At 43.8% G+C, this 21,882-nt stretch overlaps 1 protein-coding gene across 3 annotated transcripts in view; it reads right to left on the reverse strand.

Annotated features, from left to right (window-relative positions):
• The window catches only part of grik5 (glutamate receptor, ionotropic, kainate 5), a 74,869-nt gene that overhangs the window by 18,131 nt on the left and 34,856 nt on the right, over positions 1-21,882 (reverse strand). For all 3 annotated transcript variants that reach the window (XR_013502109.1, XR_013502110.1, XM_078252525.1), the window contains exons 2-9: positions 14,023-14,184; positions 13,284-13,448; positions 10,871-10,968; positions 10,205-10,370; positions 2,863-3,041; positions 2,014-2,067; positions 1,102-1,260; positions 559-711 (exon numbers count right to left, since the gene is read on the reverse strand). Coding sequence is in view for 1 of the 3 variants with exons in the window: in XM_078252525.1 (XP_078108651.1) it covers positions 559-711; positions 1,102-1,260; positions 2,014-2,067; positions 2,863-3,041; positions 10,205-10,370; positions 10,871-10,968; positions 13,284-13,448; positions 14,023-14,134 (1,086 nt within the window). In the remaining 2 variants the exon portion in view is untranslated. The remainder of the gene's footprint in view (positions 1-558; positions 712-1,101; positions 1,261-2,013; positions 2,068-2,862; positions 3,042-10,204; positions 10,371-10,870; positions 10,969-13,283; positions 13,449-14,022; positions 14,185-21,882) is intronic.

Raw genomic sequence — 21,882 nt, forward strand, 5'->3', positions numbered from 1 at the left:
AAGAGAGAGAGAGGTTACATGCAACATGAGATGAGGATGATTCAGAATGTCGCTGTAATGTAGTCATTTATCTATAAGTCAATCAAGAGAAAATGAATCAACCACAATTCTGATTAATGATAATCATCTGAGTCATTTTGTAAGCACAATTGTCAAACATTTGTGAGTTGTACGTTCTCAAATGCTTTACTCTTATTAATGTCATTATAACATGAACATATTTGGGTTTTGGGCTGTTGGTTCCACAAGACAGGGCTGCAATGATTATCTTCATTATCGATTAATCTGTCAATTCTTTTCATTAATCGATCCATCGTTTCGTCTATGAAATATCAGAAAACACTGAAAAAAAGCATGACAATTTCTTTGAATCCAAGGTATTTCAAATGATTTTCTTGATTGGACCAACAGTCCAAAACACAATGAATCACATACAATAAAGAAAAGCAGCAAAATTCTAACCTTTTAGAGTCACACTCACATATTTGTATGCATTCACATGTGTATGAGCATGTACTGTATATCAGCAGGTGATTTTACAATACATCAAGCATTTACCATGCGCAGGTAGTTCATAAGACTGGTCCCGTGTTGCCAGATCTGAGGTGAGGTGCAGCTGAGTGGCTTCACACCGATTTCCTGACTGCGGTTCAATTCCCTTACCGCCCCCACCACCACGTGCACCGCATCAAACATCAGTGCTGACGAGAGCTGTGGAAGGGGGAGAGGGAACCAGAGAGAAGCAGAGGGGGAGAGAGGCAAAGAGGGGAGTGAGTGAGTAGAGACAAGGAGTCAAGGGAGAAGATGCAATGAGGAAAGATGTGTGTGCACAGATGAGTGAATGGTTAACAGGGATACAGGGATGGAGGGAGAGAGGCAGAAAGAAGAGATGTGAGGTATGAGTAAACCAGTGGGGAGGAAACAGATAGCTACATCAATACCCATTAAGTACAAGCAAAAGACTAGCTGAATCTCTTTAACTGCTCCATGAATCAGTGTGAGGAATAAAGTAGCTTAATGGTACGTGGATCACAAACAAAGCTTTGAAAATTACTCCTGAATGTGCTCATGCATGAGTATTCAAGTTTCCATGAGACTGACCGCAGGGCCGGGGTACGTTAGGTCACATCCCTCCCTCCAAGACAGGTTGAGGCTCCTGATGAACTCCAAATAAAAGGGATGGGTGGTGTTAAACATGGAGAAACCCACAATGTTGGACTGCTCATCCACTATATCATCCAGTCTCAGGAGTGGGAAGTCCTATCAAGGAGGAGGAGGAGGAGCAGGGAGGGTGTTTGCAGAGAGAAATCGAAAATTCAGGTGAGTGGCAATGTTGACAGTGTATCAAATCTTAGCACAGAAGAAAAATACTGTGCAATGGAGAGTGAGATAAAGAAAAAGAGAAGCTACGCAGGGTGACAACATCTAATCTCTGATGGAGAGAGAAAAAAAGGATATAGACAGCTAGGAAAATGGGTAAAAAGTGAGATAGGTTGATGGAAATGACTTCAGTAGCTTTTCACAGAGATATACACACAAGACGTGGCATCTAAAGCACAAGAGCACATCATGTAGAAAATAAAATCAGGCAGATGGCATAAAGTGACACATTAATTCAAATGGTAGAAGGGGGGGTGGAGTGTATCAAAGAGGGAGATGAAAAACACCGCGTAGAGCGTAGAGAAGGTAGCGGGTGGCAGAAGAAAAAGGGTACATCAGGTCTGTCATCACCTTCACCTCAGACCCCTTTTTCTTCAGTTTCTTTGCCATCCTCCTCTGCATTTCCACATCTTTGTAGTGTGCTTATTTCTCAGATATCTCTCTCTCTCTCTCTCTCTCTCTCCATCCTTCATCTCCTCTCTCTCTGTCACCTCTCTCTTCTCCCTTTCTCCGCCTTAGCACCATTGTTCACTCATAAAGTGACAGGAGAGGAGGAGCAGGAGAGAGCAACAAGTAAAAAATGGAGGTATGAAAGACAGAAGACAGGAAGGGGTAGAATTGGTACGCTCTTACCATGGTGGTGAGGATGTACTTGTAAAATGCCGATGTCATCCCCAGCTCTGATGCCTGTAAGACAAAGAGAAACAGAGAGTAAGATGAAAAAAAATAAAGAAGAGGCAGGTAGGATACAGAATGTGGTAAGAGAGAATGAGGGAAGATGTAGAAAGATTGATGGAGGGAGAGTGAGAGGGGGCAAAAAGGGGGAGAGTTATTAAGAAGCAGGGAGCAAAGGAGACAGTTGGGGGACAAAGCAGGAGGGAATATGGAGGAGGAGAGGGAGCATACGTTAATAACAGTTTTACATCATCAGGCTAACATTGGACATTTCGCTGAGGGCGGAAAGCCGTTCCAATGTGCCCAGTAAAAACATCCCATACACATTCAAACTGTGACTCACTGCGCTGGCTATCGGCATTACAGGCCGTACTATGAATCAGAACAAGCCTGGGTAACATCTGCACCGCATCCCAGCAAAAGATGTTCTTTTGTCAAATATTTTCTTAAGAGTGCAAGTGATTGTTGCTGGCAGACTTTCATACATGATGTTCCCTATGCAGCCCTGGAGGGCACAGAAGGTAGAAATGCATGTTAATTCTGTTACAGCAACAAATATGCAGCCCTTGAGAGAGTTGTTTTATTATTTTACAGATGGTAAGCGCTGCATGCCCTTCATGACTGTAACCTGAATTTCCCAAATGAGTAAAATGTATTTATAGAGCGCTTATCACAGATAAAAATCACAAAGTGCTTTACATAAAACATACATAAGAGAAGTTGAGAGAAGCTGAGTTACTATGTATACAACTTCATATCCTTCGCGAATGGGCGGCTCTGAAGAATCTTCAATGTTAGAGAACTGACCTTCTTGAGGATGAGATAAGAGATAGAAGCGTTAGCGTCAATGATGATGGTGGCCACTTTGTCATCACGGATCTCCTTCAGCAGCGGCGTAGGGTCCAGGTTGTCATCCAGCATCCTGATTGACAGCGTCTCCCGAGAGATGAGAAAGCGGCGGACCAATTCCTCCAATCTCAGCAGACCTGAGGCAGAGCCAAAGCACAGACGAGCTGCATTTCAATGTCTGTATCAGTAGACACAACTCATATTTTCAAAATGTAAGCCTAGCAGGAAGTGTGAAGATCTTGATATCTTCTTGGGTGGTCATATACAGTGCGTGTCATTTTGCAAAGTGTGATCGATGGTTTGCCTAAATCCCCAGGAAATGAAACATCATTTATTATGGAGTCTACTGTGTGTCTGCATTCACTGTTTCTCTAAGGACTTTTTCATCTATTATGACCTCCACCAAGGAGGTTTTGTATTCAGTTCCATATGTTTGCTTGTTTGTTTATCTGTTAATTAGCAGTATATCTCAAAATGAAGTTGACAGATTTTGTTATTTGGAAAAGAGTTAAGCTATGGGCCAGGGAACAATTGACTAGTTTGTGCTGTAGATAGCACCTCCATGTGGCTATTTATGACGCCCTTTACATTTTGCACTTAACACCTGAACAGTGAGGAACAGAAGCAAAATTCTTCCTCTGGATTCTTTGACTCAACATGAATTTTTCAGACGACATCCATTTACACCCAGACAGCTTTTCCACCATCTTGAATTTTGTTTTAGCACTCCTCCTACAGACACACTGACGGAGACAAAAGTACACATACAGTACACGTTGGTCTACTTTAATGAGTTCAGACCATACCGTATGTATTACTTTGTTTTTTTAGCTATCCGCTTGAGTGGCTTCCGTCAGATTTCATTACATTACATTACATTACAGATCCTCTCCGGGAACCATCACCTTATCGTGGTGGAGAGGTTTGTGTGTCCCTATGAACCTGAGGGCTGTGTTGTCTGGAGCTTTGTGCTCCTGGTAGGGTCTCCCATGGCAAAGTGGTCTCAGGTGAGGGGCCAGACAAAGAATGGTTCAAAAACCCTATGAATAAACAAGGAAAAGATAGAGTGACCCTGCCCAGAGGAAGCCCGAGGGACCCCGTCTGGAGCCAGGCCCAGATGGAGGGCCCAGATGGAGGGCCCAGATGGAGGGCCCAGATGGAGGGCCCAGATGGAGGGCCCGTCAGCGAGCGCCTGGTGGCCGGGTTTGCCACGGAGCCCGAAAAAGCTACGTGGCACCTCTCTCTCCATCCCATGGGCCCACCACCTTTACGCACAGTCTCGGTTCTGGAACCATACTCCTGGATAGGGTTTGGACTCTTTTCTTCTCCGGAGTTGCCCAGGGTGTGAGGCGCCGGGCGGGTGTGGGGATACTCACAAGCCCCCGGCTGAGCGCTGCTACGTTGGAGTTTACCCCAGTGGACGAGAGGGTCGCCTCCCTACGCCTGCGGGTTGTGGGGGGGAAAACTCTGACTGTTGTTTGTGCATATGCACCAAACAAGAGTTCGGAGTATTCGGCCTTCTTGGAGACCTTGAATGGAGTCCTGTATGGGGCTCCAGTGGGGGACTCCATAGTTCTGTTGGGGGACTTCAACGCGCATGTGGGCAATGATGGAGATACATGGAGAGGCGTGACTGGGAGGAACGGCCTCCCTGATCAAACCAGAGTGGTTGTCTGTTGTTGGACTTCTGTGCTAGTCATGGATTGTCTATAACAAACACCAAGTTCGAACATAGGGATGCTCATAAGTGTACCTGGTACCAGAGCACCCTAGGCCAAAGGTCAATGATCGATTTTATAATCGTTTCATCTGATCTGAGGGCGTATGTTTTGGACATTCGGGTGAAGAGAGGGGCGGAGCTGTCAACCGATCACCATCTGGTGGTGAGTTGGGTCAGGGGGTGGGGGAAGACTCTGGACAGACCTGGTAAGCACAAACGGGTAGTGCAGATAAATTGGGAACATCTGGAAGACCTGTCCGACAGACTTTCAACTCACACCTCCGGCGGAGCTTTTCGTGCATCCCTGTGGAGGCTGGGGGGCATTGAACCTGAGTGGACAATGTTCAAAGTTTCCATTGCTGAAGCTGCGGCAGGGAGCTGTGGTCTTAGGGTCTTAGGTGCCTCAAGGGGCGGTAACCCTCGAACACCGTGGTGGACACCGGTGGTCAGGGAAGCCGTCCAACTGAAGAAGGATATGTTATCCCAGAGGACTCCGGAGGCAGTTGCAAGGTACCAAAGGGCCCGAAAGGCTGCAGCCTCTGCCGTGAAAGAGGCAAAGCAGCGGGTGTGGGAGAAGTTCGGAGAAACATGGAGAAGGACTTTCGGTCGGCACCAAGGTGCTTCTGGAAAAACGTTCGCCACCTCAGGAGGGGGAAGCGGGGAACCATCCAAGCTGTGTACAGTTAGGATGGGACGCTGGGACGTCAATTTCCCTGGTGGAAGTCGCTGAGGTAGTTAAACAACTCCACAATGGCAAAGCCCCAGGGACTGATGAGATCCGTCCAGAAATGCTTAAGGCTCTGGGTGTGGAGGGGTTGTCTTGGTTGACATGCCTCTTCAACATTGCGTGGAAGTCTGGGACGGTGCCTAAGGAGTGGCAGACCGGGGTGGTGGTTCCCGTTCAAAAAGGGGGACCAGAGGGTATGTGCCAATTACAGGGGTATCACACTTCTCAGCCTCCCCGGTAAAGTCTACTCCAAGGTGCTGGAAAGGAGGGTTCGGCCGATAGTCGAACCGCGGGTTGAAGAGGAACAATACGGATTCCGTCCTGGTCGTGGAACAACGGATCAGATCTTCACTCTCGCAAGGATCCTGGAGGGAGTCTGGGAGTATGCCCAACTGGTCTACATGTGCTTTGTGGATCTGGAGAAGGCGTATGACCGGGTCCCCCGGGAGATACTGTGGGAGGTGCTGCAAGAGTATGGGGTGAGGGGGTCCTTTCTCAGGGCCATCCAATCTCTGTACGACCAAAGCGAGAGCTGTGTCCGGGTTCTCGGCAGTAAGTCAGACTCGTTTCAGGTGAGGGTTGGCCTCGGCCAGGGCTGCGCTTTGTCACCAACCCTGTTTGTAGTATTTATGGACAGGATATCGAGGCATAGTCAGGGTGGGGAGGGGTTGCAGTTCGGTGGGCTGGGGATCTCATCGCTGCTTTTTGCAGATGATGTGGTCCTGATGGCATCATCGGCCTGTGACCTTCAGCACTCACTGGATCGGTTCGCAGCCGAGTGTGAAGCTGCTGGGATGAGGATCAGCACCTCTAAATCTGAGGCCATGGTTCTCAGCAGGAAACCGATGGAGTGCCTTCTCCAGGTAGGGAATTAGTCCTTACCCCAAGTGAAGGAGTTCAAGTACCTTGGGGTTTTGTTTGCGAGTGAGGGGACAATGGAGCGGGAGATTGGTCGGAGAATGGGCGCAGCGGGTGCGGTAATACATTCAATTTATCGCACCGTTGTGACGAAAAGAGAGCTGAGCCAGAAGGCAAAGCTCTCAATCTACCGGTCAGTTTTCGTTCCTACCCTCACCTATGGTCATGAAGGCTGGGTCATGACCGAAAGAACAAGATCCAGGGTACAAGCGGCCAAAATGGGTTTCCTCAGGAGGGTGGCTGGCGTCTCCCTTAGAGATAGGAGAGAAGCACAGTCATCCGTGAGGAGCTCGGAGTAGAGCCGCTGCTCCTTCGCGTCGAAAGGAGCCAGTTGAGGTGGTTCGGGCATCTGGTAAGGATGCCCCCTGGGCGCCTCCCTAGGGAGGTGTTCCAGGCACGTCCAGCTGGGAGGAGGCCTCGGGAAGACCCAGGACAAGGTGGAGGGATTATATCTCCAACCTGGCCTAGGAACACCTCGGGATCCCCCAGTCGGAGCTGGTTAATGTGGCTCGGGAAAGGGAAGTTTGGGGTCCCCTGCTGGAGCTGCTACCCCCGGACGAGCGGACGAAGATGGATGGACATTACAGTTAGAAACATTTTATCACATCATACGCATGGATCGTCACATAATTTTTCCTCTTAAATGTTACCCATACAGATTTTGTCCAATCTTAAGCAAATTTGATACATAAAATATTTGGATGAGCCCAGAAAATGTAAAGAGCCTTTCTTCTTATGCTATATAAAGAATATTCTGCTTGGAATAGTAATCAAAAAGTCCAATAATTTATCTAATTAAACATTTTTTTCTAAAAGTTTAACTACTAGATGTATCCTGCTTTACTTTCCAACCAGAGGTTTCAAGATTTCACGTCACATTAGTTTAAGTTGCATATTGGACCATGATTGGCTTCCAATCAAGTTTTGATGTCACAGAATCATGCTAGTACACGTCTTCCTATTTGCAAATGTTTTCTATGTTTGACATAACATTTAAATGTGCTGTGCAAATGCAACAAGATAATACATGTACTGTATATCAACTTCCAGTGGTACAGCAAAATCTGATGACATTATGCATGTATGGCACTACACCAACATTACACAAAATATAACTCAGTTCTTATGAGTCTGACTTAATTAAAATGACTCTTTGTACAAAGCCCTGATATTCCCATAGAGGTTTTAGATACCCTCCAAAATTCATGAATGCCATCAGCCAATCAGTATGACAAATTTCTAAACATTTTCTATTAATAGAATAATAAATCTAGAGTTGTGCAGCCTTGGCAGAAGTATGCGCTTTTTGAGTGCTTTGTAATTCACTTTGTGTCTGTTTGTCTCATCCATCAGTGATTGCTTCTCAGTTCTTTGAGTGATGTATTTACTTTGAGCAAAATAATATGTGAAAAAAAAACTGATAACCTTAAAGTAAAATAACAAAAACTGTAGATTCAAGGATTCTGCAAACCTTGAAAGCAGAACTGCAGGAGCAGAAAGACTGAAATACAGTCTTGAGACAATTCACCCACTTCAAGTGAATTCCTCTCAGAAATGAATATAACCAATGGCAGTCAAGACTCACTTGACATTGTGTGTGTGGAATGAACCTTTACTAGAAAGTCTACCCTGATGCTTTCTAATTGTAATTCCATAGTAAAGCACCCCTAGCTATGTAAATAAGTGGTGGGGCAGGCATCCGGGGGACGGAGGGGAAGGGGAGAGGAGGAAGGGAGAGGTAGCACACAGAGCCCTTCAGCAGGAGAAAGCCCCTGTAAGCAGTGGGGTAATCACTGAACCAGGCCAAAACTTTAATTAGTTTGAGGAAGGAGGGGGGGAAATCGATGCACTTTACAGCTTCCTCTCCTCCCCTCTCCCATTCTCCTTCCTTCACATATTCTCTCTCTCACACATAAGCTCTAGTCTCTATCTCTCTTGTCTTAGCCCTGTGCTCTAGTTACCTCTCTCTGTGTTTTTCCATCTCACTCTTAACGGCGCCACCATCTCCTCCTCCTTGTGCTCAGTCTCTCCCTCTCGCTGTCCTTAACCACATACATCTCATGAAAACTGCATAATGGAATTAGGCTCAGATAGCGCGTTGTGACCCAGGCAAATCGAGAGAACGATATGTCGGAAATTACCCAAAATCTTTGACTTGCTCTCATCTAACAGAATATCTGCACTGCTTCCACGGGCTAAAAAGGGGAAAATGTGATTATAAAATTAACCAGTACCAGTACACACACATATGTTAGTTAATTAGGATGCACACCCACATTGACTTCACACGTTATTCCCCTCACTGACAAAAAAGAAAGAATGTCTACTTCACTTGAACACACCATTCTAGTGGGGTAAACAAGATGAATAAAACAAGTGGGCTGGTGGTAAACATTGTCTGATGTCAAACCTCTGTAGCGCCACACAGAGCTGCACACACAATCATACAAGTACCCCAAAACCCCACTCACACATGTCCAGACATACAGTACACTCAGGGGCAACAAAATACACACACACACACACACACACACACACACACACACACACACACACGCATAAACCAGAGCACTCAAACACACACATACTGTGCCACACACACCCACACAGTCGCTCAGAGTGTGGAACAAGCTTGTTGAGTGGCAGTTAGCACCTATTCTGCAGCCATGGCAACCAGCTCCATGGCGATAGAGAGTGCAGCCAAGTGGGTCAGAGTCTGTAAGTGTGATAACCTTGTAAAGATCACCTTCAAGCCAAATATATTACACACACACACAGCCCTCGGCCTCTCCATCGATAAAAGCTGCATCTTTTGGCCCGGACGGTAACTATGATGCTATATGTTGCCTCTAATTCTTATGACAAGAAAGCCTGGTAAAAGACATGGCTCTTATCTAGACATTCAACTGATGATCAAAACTGGAAAAAGATGTCTGATGCCATTTCAAAGGTCTTTTAGTTCAATGAAATGGCAAGTCCACAAGGAATTCAGCTTACTTTCAGGAAACCCTAGGCAGGCTGGCTAACTGCTGGGGAGATAATGAAAGCATCTCAGAGATTGAATCCATTTTTCATAATGTCACAGCTTTTTGTTTGTCAAAGTTTTTCACACTGCCAAGAGAAGTGTTCAAAGACTTTAATGGTCCCACTCATTCTTTATGTAATTGCCCTTCAGTTCTTCTTCGGTCCTACTTGGCTGGTGTGAGCAGTCAACAGCTGCACAACAACTCATCCCAGCTCAGTTCACTCAGGACAAGCAAAAATTCAGGCGACTATTCAGGTCATTTTTGTTTTTATTTTTCCACCTCCTGCTGAGGTACAATACAGTGTATTATAGCATGTATTCACAAAGCTTGTTTAAATCAAGCCCTTTAATTAATGCGTCTCTTGATGGGGCAGTGCATAATAAATCAATAACACACTGTATAAAAATGAAAATAAAGAGGGCTAGTGACTAAGCCCTGAATCCCCTGTGATGTTAAAGCTTTCTGAGTGCCTGGCAAGTTAAATAAAATGTCTCCTAAGTTTTTGCAATACTGGACAGCATTTCAAATATGAATATTTATTAAATTGGTTTGGCTTAAAAACCTTCTCAGGTGGATAAGAGACAGTGTGCGAGAGCAAGGACAAAAAAATAAATAATAGGAAGGCGGCAGCAGTGGGGCCATGTTCTGAACTCTGACAACAGACAGAACTTCTATGACCACACTGTCAAAATGAGTATCCAACAGTGCAAAACAGTCATATCCGCCCAAACAGTGCGAATGTGCCAACACTCCCACAGGCATTTGCACACACGCACACACACACACACTAGATGAATGAGTTCACACAAACACAACTGTGCACTTACACCCACCTAAACAACACACACAGCCATGCAGTCGCACATAATGTACTGTATAACTATAAAAGAGGGGTGCATGTGTACTCACACTCAGCCTTGGCACAGACCAGGCTGGCTGAGGGGTAACTGAACGAGCGCAAGATGGCTTCTATGGCCAAGCTCAGGTCCTCGTTGCTAGGGTACAGAGTGACAGAGGCAAAACGCAGGTACGGCAATCGGGGAGTTTCCTCCGGACCAATCTTCACATGAGGGATCTGACAGAAGGAGAGAGTAGAGGAGAGGAGAGAAGAAACATTAAGGAAGGCAAATGTGTTGTGATTATCTCCCCTCCAAACACACACAGCAGGGAAAAAACTGTGAATAAGGAAGATCCATTAGAGAGGCTACAGGGTGAAAAGAGAGATAAGAAAGATATGGCAGAGGCAGAGAGACCTTAAGGATAAAAGGTTATGGGATGAAAGGAGAAAACAGTTGGAAGAAGTGGATGATGGTTAATTAAAAGAGAAGAAGTTCAATGGGCAAAAAAAAACCCCCCAAATCTTTAGATACATTCATCATTACATCTAGGTGGGTAGGAGAGGTAGCAAGTCAGAGAGGAAGAGGTACCAGAGGTTTATATGCACACATAGACACAGATTTGTACATATTTGTGTGTGTGTGTGTGTGTGTGTGTGTGTGTGTGTGTGTGTGTGTGTGTGTGTGTGTGTGTGTGTGTGTGTGTGTGTGTGTGTGTGTGTGTATCTTCCACACTCACCTCCTTCTCTCCACATATATGACTGACAGTAGAGCCAGAGGCGGGGCTGGAGGCGGGACCTATCACAGAAACGACGCCTTTGGGTAGAATCTGACACACTAAAAGGGGAAAGGGAAAATAACCATTGAATATGCAGACACATACCTTTCCCTCTGCTTCATTTTGATGGCAGAACAGAGTTGGCATACAGTAAGGGCTGCAGTCAGGGGAAAGTGTGGAAAATTTAAAATGCAGCAAAAACTCACTTTAACCACGGATTCCATTGTAGTAGCAAAATCTGTCTCATTATAATCAGATTTATTTTGAGATAAATACTCCAAAGACTACAGCAAGGCAGGCCAGGGGTTGTCTGTTGCTATTATTTACTTGTTTAGAAAGTTGCTTTTTGATTGTTGAGATATTTAGCTGTAATTATATATCTGGCATCAGAACAATACTAACAGATTGGTGGTTGCTTTCAAATAACACATGCCAGTTTGCACAATTATCCTTTTTGCAGGCAGGCATTTATGTGGGAGAAACTGTTTTACACATTTGTCTATTACAATAAGTACTTTGCTCAGGAATGGCTTAAGTGAACACTACCTTTATGGTTCAGTATGCAGTCTGTTCAAGCACTTATTATGTCCTTCCTTTTGTCGCAATTACCCAATCAGGACACACCTTTGAATGAATGCATACAAATGTAAGGTTTGGTATTGTCTCTTCATTTAAACTCTTACAAATCCCATCAATTTTTTTATTAAGATCCTTATATAACACCATATACTCCTTCTCCTCTACGTGTGAGTGCCTGGAGTTTGCTCCTTTGCACATACTTGAAATGTCCTTACTATGTTGAGATAAATGAATGATTAAAAGTAAGTGGTAATAGATTATGTTCGTTGTCTGTCTTATATTTGACTAATTGACCAGCCTGCAGTCTGTGTTACACATTCACTTTCTTGCCAGGAGTCAGATAAGAAGACCAATGTCCCATGTCTGTGCGATAAATTTGAAGCTAACCAGCTGCAGGCTATAGATTTGTATTTAGCCTACAGATATAATCAATCCTCTCATCTATTTCTGGGCAAGAAAGCTAATGAGTTTTTTTTCTTCTTTAAAATCAAACTTCTGCTATTGACCAGTCTCCATTACAGTTAGAAGTTTGACCATGCCATGTACTCAGGGGCTTCATCCTTTAGCACACAAAAATACTTGCCTGTTTTTGTACAGTATCTTTTGGATATGCAGTGAGTTCATTCTTTTTGATGTTTTGTGTCTACCCACCTGAAAAATGCTTTCATAGATATAGCAGTAAATTAGTCTGGAGTCTTAACTGTGTTATGCTGATATTCCTAAAGCTCTTTTCTTGCTGGTATATTTGGTTGGTATTTAAATTCATCCCAATTAGTCCTTCTCAGTCCGTGCCTGTGTGTGTGTGTGTGTGTGTGTGTGTGTGTGTGTGTGTGTTTGAGATTGGGTGTGTGCGTGCAAGCATGCCTCAGATAGCAGTAGCTGTAAGATGATGAGCTCTCTGATCCAGAGACCAACAAATGCTGTTAGCAAACAAGCCTATCAGAGTCTCCTGCCCATCGGTCAAGGGACACACACACACACACACACACACAAATGCATCAAACACACACAACTCAAGCATGCACATATGTACACAACCCTTCTCAAGCACACATAGACATTTTGCCAGTAGCTTGTGGCAGGGTCAGTAACCTCTTAGAATAGGAGCAGGGAGTCTTTTGTCTCCTCAGTGACTGGATTCAACAGTACTTCTTCTGTCTTTATACACTCCATACATTCTGTTTTAGCTCTGTATAGCAATACAAATTTCATGGAGTGGCATCTGTGCTGCTGCTTTCTGCTGGCCTACGCTGCTGATCTGTATTAGTATTTGATGATTTGTTTTTGTCGTGGGCTGCACAGTAGTGCCAGATGTTACTGGAGGGCACTGGCCCACTGTTTTTAATGAGACAGACTTACTGGCCCATTACTGGTCTCCAATGACGTGTAAACTAATCAGCAAAAGCTCTTACTGGTTCCTAATCACATGAAAGTGGTGGTGTTTTATTATTCTAGTCATCACTGGAGGTTTTTGCTCACAAAAAGGCAGCATTTTAGCATATGTCATTTTTTATTTTGACAAATATCATAAGGGGGATATTTTAAGGGGGGAAAAAACCCTGCAGTATTCAGTAGACTACTGTTCATTTCTACTCTATACTGGTCACTATTAATATTAATATTCCACACTACTAATAATATCTACTGGTATTTTTAGTGGTCACTTTCTGCCTGTGCTAATTAGACACTATGCCCTACTGGACTATAATGGATTAAGCAGGTCTTTATCACTCTGATAGGTTGGGTGAATCTGCTCTACTGTTTTTCTTTATTGGCATTCATCGGCTCCACTCACTGGTGTCAGTAGTGTCGTACTGGGAGTCTTTTTGCAGCTCATATATGTCCACCTCCACTCTGGCTCGGGACGGACCCTCCATCACGCTGTTGATGTTCTCCCTGGCCAGGGCCAGCGCCAGCCGCTCCCCACGCCCACACACAGACTGGTCATCCAGGATTGCAGCTAGAGAGGCAGAGAGGGGAAGGAGAGATTGGTGAAGGTTTTCTCACCTAACTCTCCGCCAAGAAGCAAATTAGTGTTTTTCCAAAACATTTACAGTATTCCTTTAGTGTTTGTAGTTGTGATTAAGTTGCTGCAAAGCTCAAGTCCTTTAGTCTTTGATATGCGTACATTATTTTGTCTAGAACTAGCCTCTGTGTACAGTACATGAGCTGTTTTGGTCAGACAAAAATCTTTAGTGCTTACAGAAAATTCTAATTTTGAATACTGTGCAGGTATTCTTACAGCTGAAATCCACAGATTTTTAAAACATTGCTGGTGTCAAATAGAGGCGTTTTTTGAGTCTACTAATAATTATTTATTATTATTATAAAGACAGTTTGGACACCAACAGGTATATTATTAGTGCTCATTTGGCCTTTAGGTGCTTTTCTGTCACTTTATCTCTTACTGTAATGACCAAAGTGGAAAAACACACTTTGAGGCACCAAAGCAGGCTAAAAACAAACCATGAAAAGTATGAGAGAAACCTTTTGATCCAGGCGTAGTAAGGATGGAGGGACAGCTGGCCACTCACCCATTCGAACGGAGGAGAGCAAAGGGGCCTGACTGAGGGAGCGTGGAGGCATGGTGACTAGCAGGAAGGAGAGGAAGTGTATTGACAGCAGCAGTGCTGGCAGAGCCGGCATCTTCTACTGCTCCTCATGGAGAATGGTCTGCTGGCTGCCTGTACCCCCACCTGCAGGATTGGAGGACACACTGCGTGTTACTGGACACATAATCGTTCTCCTGGCGCAAGATGTCTCTCCTAAAATTGTCATCCTGCAGCTTATCCTCAGTTTGTTCTGTCACATTTCCATGTAGTGGGAGCACCTATAATTTGACAGCACATACAATAGACTTACTGAGCTATAAAGATGTTCACTGTCATATCACAGAGGCAGCCCAGTCCCTTGCTCACATAATAAAATACAGTTCACACATTCATGTCTCCCTTGGAAAGTCTGCCATTTTGAAGTGACAGGACTCGGCCTTGAAGAGATCTCTCGAGGGTTTAAAGATGACATCACAACAGCTGGCACACACATTGATACACATTCACTAGTACACATCTACTCTGTACATACAAACGCATACGTACATATAAACTAAGGCATACAAACAGACACAGTCACATATGAGTAGCACTTACCAAACACACACAAAGAGACTCACAAGTACAAAGACGACTGCTTTGGATACACACACAGCCATGTACTATACACCCACATACACCTAAACACACTTACATGTTTTCCATAACCTAGCCCTACCCCCACCTCCAAACAGACACACAAACAAAAAAAAGCACACAAAGAGAGCCCAGCTGAGTGCTAAGCAGCCCTCTCCAGGAGTGACAAGCCTTGCTCTGACTGATGTGTTGACAAGGCAGTGTGAAAGGATGGAGAGATGAAGGGAGGGATGGAGACAGAGGAGAGGAGAATGAGTGTTGTGTGACAGACAGACAGGGAGGATGAGGGAGGGGTGGTGTTGTTGGGGGGGGCTGTTGACCTGGGAATGTTGCAAACATCGGTTCACCGGCCTAAACTTTAGACAGGTCTGACAGACAGCTGAAAGCCAGTTCATAACCTTCAATTGACCCTTGCAGCTGTAAACACAGGGGTGCTAGAGTGGTAGAAGGCTGACGTTTGACCCCGACAAGTAAATGTGGGGATGGAAATGAGTTGGCACTGTGTTTTTGTGCATACACTTGTGTGTACATCAAAGAGGCAGATGATGTGGATTGTCGGCCACTGTGTTGAACATCCCTCCCACCTCCATTCTTTTTTTTCTTCACAGCCTTTTCACTTTGAGATCTTTATTTTGTCTTTTTTTTCTCTTCGCTCACCTTTTCCAACATTTAGCTTTGATGTTTAAAGCATCCTCACATCTCATAAACCAACCACCATACATTTTTATTTGTTTGTCCTCTATGCAATTACCAACCTCTCTTTCTTCCAGTCTAACTATACTTGTCTTTCACTCTCGGGTTTGCTGTGTCAAGCGTGTGCGCGAACATGTTTGTAATACTAATAGCATGCGTCATACTGTGCAGATGGCTGTCATTATGGTTACCGCAGCTCAAAGTGAGCAGAGGCAGGGCTTATGCGAGGACATCTGTATGTGTGACACAACATAGAATAACTAGCACAAAGTGGGAGTAATTTTTTTCCCACATGCTTTGCATTGTTTGTTATATTAGGTGAAAATAAATATCTGCATTAAAAGTAAAATGTTCTATGCTGTTGTCATATTTGTGTGCATGTGTATAATGGTGTACATGTACAACAGAGACAGTTATGCAACAGCTGATTATTTTGACCACACGGTGAGATCACTACGGTACACTGCTGTCACACGGCTGTGTAATGGGCTGCAAGGTACTCCATTGAGCTGGCTAGTGCTACTGTATTGTGTTTGCTACCCACACCAGTCCTCTCTTTCTCAATTTACTCTTTACCAAAGTGTGCGTGTGTGTGCGTGCGTGTGTGGTGTCCGGACTGGTGTGTTTATTCCAGGGCATGTATGGGTATGTGCGAGTGTGATGGCGTATTGATCGAGCCCAGCTGAAGTGGCCTTCAGGAGCAGTTGATCAAAACAACAGGGAACCTATCATGGGAGTGCTGCATTTCACTGGCGCCCTCTGATTGGCTATTACCAAGAAGCAGATTGCCATGATGACGAATAAGATCTTACCTGAGGATATGCCTTCATCAATGATGGGATGGAACTGGTTCTATTTCATTGTTATTGAGAGCTATTGACAGCATTAGACAGAGAAGATTACAGCAGCTATACTCCAAGGAGAAGAAGGGGGGGGGGAGGGGGGGAAGGAGATGGAAAGCTGTGATAGAAGTAAGGAGAATAAGAGAAAAAAAAAGAAGCAAAGGGAGTGGGGCTGGGGACGATGCAGGAATATGAGAACAAAATTGAATACAGAGAGAAGAGATTGTAAAGTGTATCTGTAGAAAGAGACTTAGAGCAGGATAGAGATAGAAAGACAAAATAGCAGTGGTGGAAAGTAACAAAGTACATTGACTCAAGTGCTGCACTCACCACATTTCAGAGGGAACTTTTGTAGTTTTTACTCCACTACCACCACCATTTGACAGCTATAAGCTACAGCTACCTCACATCTTTCCTCTCTCCCTAACTGATCGTAATGTAAGTCTTGTATCTACAGTACATGATCCATGACTATTTAAACTTGTTTCAAATTTCATAATTCAAAAGAAATAGTGTGCAATTATAAAAGTAAAAGATATTCACTTACAGGACACACACAACAAAAATAACATATGATAAAATAATAACAATGAATGCAAGGCTGTGTATATATATATATATATATATATATATATATATATATATATATATATATATATATGCCGTTTTTCCTCTGCATAGTACAGCTCTGCTCAACTCGACTTGCTCTTTTTTTGGTTTTCGATTAGCAAAAGTCGTGGATAGTACCTGGTTCTTTTTTAAGTACCACCTCGGTCGAGGTTCCGAGAGAGCTGAGCCGATATTTAAAAAGTGAAGTTAAAACACTGCAGCCCACTGATTGGTCTAAAAGAATCATCAATAGCGTGACCCGGGACATCCTGCACAAATCATAATTTTTAAAAAGTCAAGCTACTATCAATAACGACCGCAATTGTTTATTCACTTGCCCAAGATTTTAAAAATGGCAGCCCCACAGAACTACTAGGTTGTACAATTGACGAAGTGCAGACGTAATATCAAGGCAGTTTCGCGTCTCAGCTGAGAATGCCAGGGTTACTATCCGCAGTGGAAAATGAAAGAGAGAAAAGGACCTGGTAGTCGAGTCACGTCGAGCAGAGCCGTACCAAGAAGTTGAAACACGGCATTCAATATTCCATATGTACAGTACATACTAACATTTACGCACCATTTGAATGGATTGAACTGCAAACTGCCCTCAGGCTAGATTCTCGAAACTAGATATTGATCTCAATGGTCCACCGAGTTAAAAGTTACTAAAATATAACTCTCTGAAATGGGATATTTTGCATCATGAGTACTTTCGATACTTTATTGTAAATATAAAGGATCTCCAATACTTCTGCACTTAAACGTATATGTACGAGAACATCTTCCACCATTGCGAGAGAGTGAAAGAAAGCAATTATAATATGGTAGTGAAGGCTGGTGGGAGTCAAAGAAAATACAGTCAGAGAGAAAGAGAGAGCAAACATTGAGATACTATTGGCGTGTTTAATCTGCGAGGACTGTGTGTCTGGTTGCTGTATGTGCTCTGTTGCTGTAGTAGTACATGGCTGAGTCCCTGTAGCAGTCGGGTGTCAGTCTGCAGGGAGCTGGAACAGCGAGAGGGCCAGACTAGTCTGAGCTGTACAGAAAACACTGCTTCTAGCCCCCCTCACTCGCTTGCTTTCATTCTGCTGTAAGTCACCCGGCACACTGGTACCACTGAGAAATACAAAAAAGCGAAATACATAAATATCCTGACTCGCTGTGTGCGAGTGTGTGTGTGTGTGTGCAGGAGAGAGTATAAAAGAGAGAGAGAATTGAGAGTAAGAGAGGGGACATTCATCCCAGTTGGAGATTTAGCTGTATGGTGCATGCATTCATCTTTGTGTGTGTATGAAGGCATATGTATACTGTGTGTGTGTGTGTGTGTGTGTGTGTGTGTGTGTGTGTGTGTGTGTGTGTGTGTGTGTGTGTGTGTGTGTGTGTGGAGACTTGGCGGCTTGCTTATAGTGTCTGCAGTGCCTATTATGAAAGAGAAAACCGTAAAATCAGAGATCCTAATTATCCAGAGAGAGCGTGAGGGACAAGGGGGGAGTGTGTTGCAGGAGAGGGAGGGGAAGCAAAGGGACGTCCAGAGAGAGAGAGAGAGAGAGAGAGAGAGAGGGAGAGAGTGTGGAGAAAATCTGAAAACAAGGTAACACTATCTCGCCTCACACCCCCAAGCAGATGAGGAGAGGATGAACGGAGACTAAGACAGAGGAAGCAGCATGAGCGATAGCAAGGGAGGACTGGAAGAAGAGAGGGATGCAGAGAAAGACAAAAAAGAACTCAGATGGAGAAAAGCAGCTTGAGGGGGAGGGGGGTGAGGAGAACGAGAGGAGAAGGGTGTCGGTAGGGGGGGCTGGCGAATCATTTGTTTTTCCCTTTCTGTCTCATTGTATGACACAAGAAAATCTGACAGTTATCATAATGGAAGGATGAATCATTTCCATAATTGAATTTGAAAGTGGAACGGCTTCTGTGGCTGTGGAACTAAGACGACTGTACCGCCGGCCATTATGGGACAGAAGTGTTATTTTGCTCATTTTTCTCACAATTAAAAGTCACTGTTAACGAGAGAGCGCCTGCTGCAAACAGCTGGGCTTCTGTCCCTGAATGAGCATGGTCAGGCCATTTCAGAGCATTTGTTTACCCCCCAGACAATATGGACAAGCCGGGGAGGTCTGTTTGGTGTGTGTGTGTGTGTGTGTGTGTGTTTGTGGAAAAATACCATGGGCCCTTCGTTCACCCCTTTTGGCTTTTTGTAGGATTAAGTGTTTAGTCATTTGTTTCTGCATCTAAAATCAAAGAAGCAGCACATGTTCTTGGTCGCATTGACTCAGTATTTTCACTTTGTACCCATTCTTTCTCCCTCTCCTTTTCTCTAACATGCACCTCTCTAATCTCACCATCTCTGCCTTTCTCTTCTATCTTACCTTTGTGCTCCTCTCTATACCACTGTCTCTCTGTTCCTCTTATCCCTTTTGTTTCAGTATTTTCACTTCTTCTTTGTTTACCATCACCTTTCCTTCTTATTGCCATCCTCCGTGTTCAGGGCTTTTGAGAATTTGGATTTGAGGCATGCCTTTAAGGTGAGGTTAAACATTTTGACCACATATGATTTATTCATGTGATGTTGCCAGGAAGCTGGTACATATATCTTAATCAAGATATTGAAAATGTTTTCTTGACGGCAGAATGTTGGGTAAAAGTTATGATATTAGCTTGGCCAAATGGAATAAGAAACAACAATAACATGAACAGCTATAGTACAGTAAATAATGCAATTCAAACCAAGTATTGCAATAAGCACAACCTTGTGAAGATTAGAGTGTTGAATGTTTGTTTCTGAAAAGAGTTCCTCTCACGCCAGTGAGGGGAAAAGAAAAATAACCCCTGACAATGTAGTGCATTCTAATACAGCAACACTACAAACTGCAGCCTCAAAAATGAGTTGATTTAAACCAACCCCACTGCCAGACAGAACTTGGACAATACTGGACGATTCTGCAAAACCCCACAGTGCATCCAATAATATTTTTTAACATCCAGTTAGAGATTCTTTGTTAAATAATGTCTTTCTACATGGTTAAGGTGAGTGTGAATGTTGTATTGATGGAAATTGTGAACTCCTGCAGTCTCCTGCATAAAAGTCAGATGCTCTAAATAAAATAAATAAATAAAATATGAATACATAAAAGGGCACACTACCCGCATTGTTACCATATTATTAGTCTGGATCAACGGAAGTACATTGCCAGGATAAGCCTTCACAACAACCCCTGAGCTAGCTTCAGAATAGCAAGTTTTGACGAAAAGTTGGTTTGTGCAATAAGACAGGCCTGCTTGGTTCTTTCGATGAAGGATTGTAAATATTTACAAAGAATATGTTTACAGCAATTACTATCTAACTGGGACTTTTCCAGACCGATTGGCAGGGATTGCTATGGACAACAAGTACACACGTTGATACACTGGTAAGAACAAATTACGTTTAACCATGTGTCCAGCTAATTTAAATAGCTCACGTTACTGTATTGTGTAAACAGTTAACTTTATTATTTTATGTGCCATTTTCTTTTGCAGGGTGCAAATGTTCAACCAAAACAAGATTCTGGAGCTTAGTGCTGCCCAAGACGATTGTGATTGGTTTAAAGAAATGCAAACAACCCAGAGCGTTTTTCCTCTTATCCCAGAATGTATCTGTGGTGTAGCCGGTCTACAGCTCTGTGGAGAAAGGTCTGGCAATGCGAGACTACCATATGATTGGCCCCGAACACTGGCAATGGACATAAATAATGCACCACAGAATCCTATAATATGAACAGAAGTACTGGGCTGCTCAGAGCATTTTCTTTATTGACTTTTTAAAATAATAGTCAACCAGCAGACAATTTTATCATTCATTCAATGTTTAAATCAATAATGAACAAAAAAAACAAAAACAACTAAAAACCTAATCCAGCAAATGAGGATTTCTTGCATTACTGTTTCCAATCATTGTTTTAAATCACTTTGGGTTTTGGACTGTCTGTCGGACAAAACAAGCAGTTTGAAAACATCATCCTAAGTTCTTGAGTTAAGTAAATTTGTAGAATAATGATGAAAGGATACACGCACATTGACTCCAAACCAACAAATCTATTTAAGTAGACAATGTTTCAATCCCAGTCGGATCTTCTTCAGGTCAAGAACAAAAAAAGTCAAACGCAGATCCAAATGGGATCAAAACGTTGTTCACGCAGACAAATAAATGTGTAGACTTCTTGTCAATGCTAGTTTCCAGTAGCCTTGCACCCAAATGTGAGGTGCCTATTCATTTGTAGAATAAACATTAGTTGCAACCCTACTTATAATCTCCTCAGCATTTATTTCATGACAATCATATTGCGGGTTTCCTCAGGTGTTCGTGTTATTGTGTCCAACCTAAGTAACTCCAGTCTCTGGCTTTCTGTCTCGCTGTTACTCCCACCCACTTCCTATATGTTTTCACCTTGTCCTCCCTCAGCAGGGCTGCAGACACTTTGATCTCTCATTTTCAGCCTCTCTGCCCTCTCCTCTCTCTCTCTATCTCTCTCTCTCTCTCTCTCACTCTCCATCCTCCCCCACCTCTGTATCTCTTCTCACACAGCCTATATCTACAGTATTTTGTCTCAGTACACACTCTATACCCCTGTCTCTTTACTGACCTCTCTCTCTTCTCTCTCCCTATCTTAGCTCTCACTGGTCTGTTCAATCTCTACAGTGCACTTTCTCTGTTACAGTCCCCCCCTCTCCCTCTCTCGCCCCCTCTCCCTCTCTATCCCTGTTCATTGGACATGGATAAATTCTTCCCAGTGTTCTCCTTGACAAAGAGGCCCTCAGTCAGTGACACCGCCTGCTTGGGTAACCACCGTGCTCCTGTGACACTGTCACATCCGAGTATGTCACACACAAACATACACACACACACACACACACTAGCTGCTGCTGCACACACATACACTAACTCTCGAGGAAGGTTCAAAGAACATTGTGTGTGTGCTTGCTTATGCGTAAGCATGTGTCTTTTGTTTTTTTCCACATCTGCGTCCTGATGCATGTCTGCGTGTTATCTGTTTGTACGTGCCAGCAGTGAGTTTGCATT

This window comes from Sander vitreus, chromosome 6 (genome assembly GCF_031162955.1).
Source record: "Sander vitreus isolate 19-12246 chromosome 6, sanVit1, whole genome shotgun sequence".
NCBI lineage: Eukaryota > Metazoa > Chordata > Actinopteri > Perciformes > Percidae > Sander > Sander vitreus.